The following is an 8,411-nucleotide window of genomic DNA, read 5'->3' as shown; positions in this document are numbered from 1 at the left end:
AAATGTTGAAAAACCAGCCAAAAACAAGAGCATTATGTAGCTTAAAGACTTTAAGTCAAATCTGAAGAAAAGAATATTCTTTCATTCAGATAAGGGGCGGATACAGATAGTCACTATGGTGACAATTTCAAGTGACTCTAAATCAGTAAGGTTTTAAAACAAATCGGTGAATAAGTAAAACTTGAAATTAATGGATGGAGTTCAGAAACAAGCTTAATTATTTGATTTCAAGAATATGCATTAGTACAGGATATTTTACACACAAGAACTGATCAACAACAACTCTGAAGAAACAATTTTCAGTCAGTTGAAATGCATTTGGAAGTTTTACTGACAATAGTAGCATATCGCTCTCGTAGCATTATTCATAGTATACGTAATCATATATTATTAGAGTTCAAGCACTGAAGAATCCTCACTTTGAAATGACCGAAGTTTGACACAGTTACCTAATTTACGATGGTGGATGAACAAATTGCATGTGTTCTCATCCATACTCGATGAAACTGTTATTGCAACTCTTCCAAAGCAGATTCTCTCGTGAAACTGTTCCATTCATCCGGGATATTTCCACGGTCTTTGAATTTATATCCATACTTTTGCTCCCATTCTGACTGAAACTTACAGATGAACCATTTCCAGTAGCGCTGCTCACTGCCATCTGCAGTAATGCTCCATGTATCGTATGGGTCTCCAGCATCCCTGTATGTCTTGAAGGGGATCCATTTATCCTTCTTACGAGCAAAGAATTTTGCATCACTGTTAACTGATGTGGTACAAAAATCTACAGAAAAATGGTCTGTGTTATGATAATGGTAGCCAGCCAGAGCCTCACAGCGATGAAACCTAACGCTGTGTCTTTTATCATGGTTGGGGATGGTGTTTGTGCAGATGGCTTTGCAGAAAGGACACTGGGCCCAACATCCCTCGACCTGCTGAAAAAGAATTTTGGTAGGTTTCTCTCTCAATGCCTCCACATCCATCTTTTCGTCCTTAACCATCTCTTCCAGGGATTTGGCCATCATTTCTTTAAAGAACTGCCAGTCTTTGATGTCTTCATTTTCAATGCAATGCAATTCATTTCTCATTATTGTAATGAGATGCCCCACATTTCTACAGAACAAGTCAAGCCACATGCTTGCATTGCCTGCCTTTTCATCCACTTCTGTAGTTACATCTGTGCTTGCTGTTAATAACTGATTTTTCATGGTCTCCAGGCTCTCCTGATGGATTGTGCCCAGTTTTTTGGTATCACAACAAAATTCATCTACCTTTTCCTGGATAAATCTTTCAAAGTATCTCTTTGGGTAATCAATATACTCCTCATACATGCTGAAGTCCTCCTGAGTTGCCAGATGTTTTAGTATATGATTTTCAAGATTTGATCGGTTGCCACTGAGAGCTTGGTTGTTGAGCTTCAACTCATCTGCTATCTGCTGACTGAGTTTCTCATTTGCTGCCTTCAGAACCTCTGGTGTGATGTGGTCACACAGAAAATCAACAAATATTTTCACAGAGCTGGCTCCTTTGCAGTAGTTTTTGAAAGATTGGAAATATTTGTCTCTTTGACTTTGCAGATATGTTAGTGGATCATTTGCAGTCTTGAATTCCTCATGCATCTTCTGAAATCTTGAAACATTTTTGAGACAAAGATAGACTGACAAGTCCACCCTAAATTCTTGGGTGAATTTATGAGCATCTGGTTTGTCCTCAAATGCAAGAATGTCCTTTTCAATATTTGATAAAATTTCATAAATGAAGTTCTGATCAAAATCCTTCTTGTCATTTTCTTTGGCAGTGATGTATTTGTTGACTGCATGAATAATATCATTTTTGAGAACCTCTACATCATGTCCTCTGCCACGCATCCAATCCAATGTCCTTTGAAAGACATTTTGCTGAATGTGTTTTTTTGGATCAAACTTAAACAATCCTTTTTTAATTTTGTCTTGGATGCCTGGTTGTTTACGGAACTGGCTTAGGAGGACTGATTCCACTACAGCTTTCACATTCAGTGGCTCCTCAGGGGGTTGTGATTTCAACACCTCAGCTGTCCAGTTACTCCAGAGATCATCAAACTTCTTCGTCACCTGCTTATCTGTCAGTTGCTGTGTTTTAAGTTTAGATGCTAGGCGTTTGCTCTGCTGAGTCAGCTCATTTGTGTATTGGGTTTTCCTCTTGTCCAGCTCTGACCTGTTTTGCTTGGAGATGAGTAATTCCTTACATTTTTTCAGAGTCCCATCAATGAGCTCACTCTTCAGGCTTTCAAAACGCTTGTCAATATTTGTCTTCCACTTTATGAGGGTCTCTTTGTTTTTGTCTTCTTTGAAATACTTCTCTATCTCAGTCTTGAGAGGTTCATAGACTTTGTCATACTTTTTCATCAGATCTGCAAAAGTCACATTCTGAATTAAGTTGCTAGCGATCTGATTCTCCAGTTTTGTCTGAAGGCTCAGGGAAAATTTCCTCAGGTGCCATGACCAATCTCCATACTTACTTTCCAAAGAGCTGTACACCATCATTTCAACTGTGTTTTTGAAGCTGAACACAAAGTTCTCTTGCAGTAGTGCAGTCCAAAGGTCAGAAACTCTATATTTGAATTCTGACAGTGAGGAAAATTTACATTTCTCCTGCCATGATGCAGCTGTTAGGAGCTTGATCTTCAGTTCTTGAACATTCTGGCTATATGAGGGATTAGGTGGGGCCATGGGAGGGTCTCCCTGTAGAAGATTTTTGAAGTAAAAAACTTGTGTTTCAATGTCAAAGTGTATGACATCACTGAAGCAAGTGACACCATCAACATTCTCCTCTTTTGCTGCCAGTTGAGCCATTTCATCCAGTCTCTCCAGGAGACGTCTCCTCCCCTCAATGTTTTTATCTCCAGCTGATCCTTCCGCAACATTCTGGTGCACAAAAATGCAACTAGGTGTGATTTTAACTTGTTTCATTCGCAAGAAGGCCTGCACACAAATCTGAAGAATGTCGTGCATCTCAGAAGGGTTCTCCCCCATGATATTGATGACTGTTGCGTCGCCAAGTCCGATGATGAAAGTGGCAAGCTCGTTGTCATGGCTCAGCGATATCTTTGTACTGAGTTCTGGAGATCTGAGTCCCTCTGTGTCCACAATGAGGACAAAGTCATATCCGAGGTCATTTCTAATGCTGGAGTCCACTTCTACTAGCTGCATAAAGGCTCCGCGTGTACATCTTCCAGCGCTCACAGCAAACTGAAGACCGAACATGGTGTTCAGCAGTGTGGATTTCCCAGAGCTTTGAAGCCCCAAAATGGACAGAACAAACACCTTTTTGTCTCCAAGGGTTTTGATGAGCTCATCCAGGACAGCGTTAATCCATGTTAAAGGCACATGGGCAGCATCCCCATCCATTATTTCTAGTGGATACCCAGAGAGCAGCATTGTCACCCCTATTTTTGGCAGTGTGGCATATTGTTTAGTATTTTTCTTGGCTTGTGTGCACATCTGAATGGCCTCATAGAGTTGACTGACCTCTCTCATAATATGCTGAAGTCCAACTGTAGTAGCGGCCATTTTGTCTGTTATTCTGTCCAGCTTGGTTTGCAGAGATTGTACAAGAGATGCTTTTTCTTTATCTTTGGATACATTTTTCATTTTTCTCCAAGTTGAGTTATAGTCCTCTTCAAGCAATGCAAGCTCATCAGTGGTGAGATCATCTAGGAGGATCCTAAGCCACTGCAGCATGTACAGACGTGTGCCTTCAAACTGAGCAGGCGTTGTCAAGCATTCCAGGAATGATCTCATGAAGTCATTGAGAGGAGTGGCTTCACGAAGTTGTTCCTTACGGATCTTGGTCATCTGAGCTGAGATTTTACTCTGCTGCTGTTCGATACTTTCCTTTTCTCTGACTTGCAGTCGATACTGCTCTTTGTTCTTGTTGCACCAGTCATGCCACAGTTTACCTTGCAGTGGTAAAATCCTCTCCTTCAGGGTGGATACATCCTTCACATCTTTCAGAAGGCACATTAATGTCTGGGCCTTTTCGTACCCATCCTTGCATGATGGCTTATCCTCGTCGACTATGAACTGCAGTTTCCTTGCCTCTTCACAGCACCTTTCAATTGTTGCAGTCTGTTTATATTTACTGATGCACTGTTTGATGCTTGAAATCAGTTCCTCTGTAAATTTAGCCTGATTCCTGTTCTTTGCAGCTAGCCTCACCTTTGTGGGTTTTTTTGACGGATGAATATTATCCTTACCTGAGAACAAGCAGATCAAGGGGACAGAGGACTTGGACAGTTTCTGGGAGACCTCTTTGGCGGTTTCACTCAGAGGGTGCTCTGAAAGTAGAAGCACATTGACTGTACTCACTGCCTGAAGAAACTCGAGTTGTTTTGGGTGTTCTGCTGCATCACCATGAAGGTTCAGAAAGGCCACACAGTCATCAAATACGTCGTCTTCCTTTCCTCCAGGACAGTACCATGCAATCTCCACAACTCCATTCATGAGCAGGCTGTCTGGAGTGCTGCCTTTGCAATGACGGTGGAAGAACACACTGTGCTTCTGTTCGCTAATGACACCATCCAATATCTGGGACTTGGAGTTGGAATCAGAAACTCCCAATCTAATGAAGGAAACAATTGGCACTGGTGTGTTGAACATTTGTCTGTTGTAGTACTTCCCACAGCCACTAGATGCAGTTTGTATTTTGGTTTGCCATGATTTTCTGATGTGTCGGAGTGCCCAGAGAGGGAATTCCACTTCATCTGTACAGGGGTTAGGTACCAAGAAGGGTAGGCTAAACTGACAAGCAGAGAGTTTCGTAAAAATGTACTGTCGCAGGAAATCATTGGAGCAGTGGAAAATGGCCATGTGCACATCCATTGGGTGAATTTGTGCCAGTTTGACTCTCACCACCGGGTCTGATTTATCAACAGAATCAAAGAAGTCATCATAATCATCATCATCATCATCATCATCTTCAGCATTTGCACCACCCCCCCCCAAATCCATGTTAGTTGCCTCAGGTTTTACAAACAGATACCTGGCTCTGTAGTCCAATGTCATGAGTTTGTAGAGGTAAAGGGAGCTCAAGTCTTTCTCTGTTTTGGGTTCTTTTACACTCAGAGATAATTTGTCTATGAGAAGAACATTAGATTTTATCATCTTTTTGGGGTAGGAGTCTTGGAGGCCCAACTTCAGAAGCAAATCCATAAAGCTTCTAGTTTTTTCACTTTTGTTATTCACTGGTGTATTCTGCTCATCGGTTGTCTGAACCTCAGTTAAAGGTGCCACTTGCTTCACTAGTATATTTTCCAACTGAGAGACAGCCACCTCGACTGTTGCACTTCCATCACTCATCTGGGTGCCGGTAATGATGGAATGTAATGCCCTCTCCAGGGACTCCCAATCATCATGGCTTTTCTCAATCACTGATTCAATGTGAGTTGAAAGATTGTTCTTCAGTTGTGTTTGTATGAGCTGCAATCTTTCTCCCTTTTCTTTGGGTGAAATCGTGATGTCTTTGTCAGTGGAAACAGTCAAAGCTGTCTGCAACAGGTAGGCCTGAGCCCTAATGGAACACTGTTCTTTTAGAGAGGAGTATATGCTAAATGCTTTCTGCAGCTCAGACTGTAAGAATATGATGTCATTCATATCCAGAACATGATTAAATGTCTTATATTCTCTGCGGTATCCTACGACGGTGATTATGGATAGTATCAGCAGTTCAGCTTCCTTTTGATCATTTTCTGCCAAGGAATTACAAAATGAATTCAGTGAGAGGGTTACAGTGTTTGTAGCTTTTTTTTTTGCACTGCGATCCTGTTCAGAAGAACTGAAGGCGTGTCTGCTGTCCTCCAATTCCTTTTTGACACACTGCAAGATTCTGTCTAGGTCTGAGAATCCAGACACCGAAACTTGTTCATGGAAGTCTTCTTCAGTGTGGTAGGCCCAATTCACAATTGTCTTTCTGTTTGGGAAGTTCCCCAGTTCATAAAGATCAGGTTCCAACAGAGAGCGCATCAAAATTCTCAAGTCTACAGCTGGGGATCTGCTGTTAACTGTAACCACTTCAAACAGGTACTTGTGAAGTATCTCATTTGAGAGACATTCCAGAAACCAGGTTTTGTGGGATCCTGTTTTCTCATAGAGCCTGGTTTTGAAGTCCAACAACTGTGTCAAGTAGGATTCACAGTCAGAGGCACTCCACCCCTTTACTGACTGAATCAGAGTTTTTGCTTTTTCCACTTCAGAAAGAATGTTCTCTCCCCACACCTCTTCCACAGTTTCTTTAGTGATATCTGCGTATGCTTCCATCAATATTCTGCCTAAATTGGACACGTCTTTGAAATCACCTCTGTGAGAAGCCATCACTATTTCCCAGACAGGAATCAGGGTTGTTCCTCTGTCAATAACACTCCAGGTTCTGTTATTAGCAACAAGATGGGATTTCCACAGCCAGTGATCATCAATCTCAGCAGGACCACCAGTTTTACTGACTGACAGCTGCACTTGACTCATCAGGTCCTCTCTGTGTTTCCCAGTGAAAGATCCTCTCAGCTGTGTGGAGGATTTTGTTGCTTTGCCTGAGATAGATAGCGCACCAAATCCAAATCCAGCACAAGAGTAAACTTTTAGAGATTCAGAAGTCAACTTTTTTATCTCTGACAGATCTTTACTTCTGAAGCCTGAGGCAGAAGCTCTCCACCAGAAAACTCCACCGAAGTGTAGAGGGCCCTGGTTAACATGGGACCCAAATCTCTCATAAAAACGTCTCACTTTGTTGGTTTGTGTTTTGCGGTCATTCGAATGCAAAATGACCTTCTCAATTTCTTTAAGGGCATTAACAGCCCCAGTGGAAAGCTTGAGTTTATCTCGCTGAAAAAATCCAGATGCAAGGGGGATGTAGTTGTGCTTTGTGTGGAGGATGAAGGACTCTTCTCGTGAATTTGAACTTGTTTCCTCTGTCTCGCTAAATTGATTTTTCTCCACTCCAAAGCCAAAGCTGAAGCCTTTGAATCCAATGTTCAATGAGCAGCTAAAGCTATAGCCTAGTTTCTCCATGACTTTGTGGAAAACTGTTTCAGATTTGTGGGATGAAAATTCTTTCTGCTCGTACCTGGTATTTTGCTTTGGGCCGGTAAGTGAAAATGAATCTGGAATCTCAATGAGCTGATCTCTTTTCACCAGGAAGTCTTCAGGATTCCTGGTTTTGTAAACCCCTTCCAAAGCCAGACCCCCAGATGCATTCTTCAGAACATCCTTATCTGAAATCATCTCGGATGAGAGTGTTGAACTCTGTACAATGTCCAGCTGTTTACGCAAGATTTCTATGACATCCTTCAGAGTTTGACCGGTGTTCATCCAGCTTTCCCTCGGGACATCGAAAGCAATGCGGATCTTGTCTTCCATGTCTTTTACTTTAGCATCATTTCGATCTTTGCCCTCCTTAAACAAATTCTCAAGCTCCATCAGATTTTCCTTAACCCGCGCTATATTTTCTTTGAATAACTCCATTCTGGCCTGCTAACACTTTTCAAGTATTCTTTTATCTTCTCAAAGATGTCTGATTGGTCACACGTTTATCTTCATTTCCTAACTGCAGATGTTGTCAAGGTGTTATTCCATAATTTCCTAACATTGTTTCACCTCAAATATACAGTACCACATGTGTCTAAAGGTCTGAATTTCAAAAGAAATAAAATGAACAGTGTCTTCAATGTGTCTTCCACAATGATTTTCTTCTGTGTTTCATATTTCCTGGAGGAACAAAAATAAATTGATAGAAATGAAATTTAGTTGTAATTAAATTTATGCTTTCAAATACAAGGTGTAAGTATATTATACAATTTTATTTTCATTTAATTTACTTTCAGCTTGAAACAATCCTTTTTCATCCCTCAAGTCATCACTTTATACTTCTGAATGTTGCCATTATTTTAATCGTATTCAAAAACAGGCCCCATGACTGTGTGTATTAGTGAGCAAATTCATACATTACCATCATTTGAACAGTAGTCACATAAAATGTTTCCAGCGGTTTTTACTAATTTATGATGTAATATAACAATTAAGTTTTATAACAGTACTATCTTGTTACCCTTAGCCCACAGTTGAGCGGAGAGCTTTGTTGTTGTTATTGTTGTTGTTGTTGTTTTGTGAACAATCTTGATGACATGTATAGATGGTTCCAACAACAGCACAGGTGACCACATTAATGCTCAGTTATGCTCAGTGAATAATGCTTAGCACGATGCTTAGCTTAACACAGAGACATTGGCAGAAACTACACTATTACGTATTTATTATACATGCAGTTTCTGCAGAGCAAGCTTTAATTCCTGAACTGCCCTTCCTTGGCCATTCTGTCATGTTTAACTCTTATTTGTCACAATCTTCTGTTAATATTTTCTTACTGAACTTTATTAATAACCT

The 8,411-nt window shown here is 40.8% G+C and overlaps 1 protein-coding gene across 1 annotated transcript; it reads right to left on the bottom strand.

The window, feature by feature from the left end:
* Positions 1–509: 509 nt before the first annotated feature.
* On the bottom strand, positions 510–7,493 carry LOC115821836 (interferon-induced very large GTPase 1-like). The gene is made up of 4 exons (XM_030785623.1): positions 7,096–7,493; positions 6,646–6,713; positions 1,970–4,897; positions 510–1,471 (listed from the first exon to the last, which is right to left on the bottom strand). Exons 1-4 carry the CDS (start codon positions 7,491–7,493, stop codon positions 510–512), a joined length of 4,356 nt encoding a protein of 1,451 aa, XP_030641483.1.
* Between the last annotated feature and the right edge of the window lie 918 nt (positions 7,494–8,411).

This window comes from Chanos chanos, chromosome 9 (genome assembly GCF_902362185.1).
Source record: "Chanos chanos chromosome 9, fChaCha1.1, whole genome shotgun sequence".
NCBI lineage: Eukaryota > Metazoa > Chordata > Actinopteri > Gonorynchiformes > Chanidae > Chanos > Chanos chanos.
The sequence above is the reverse complement of the archived record's forward strand: the minus strand, read 5'-3'. Positions and strand labels throughout refer to the sequence as shown.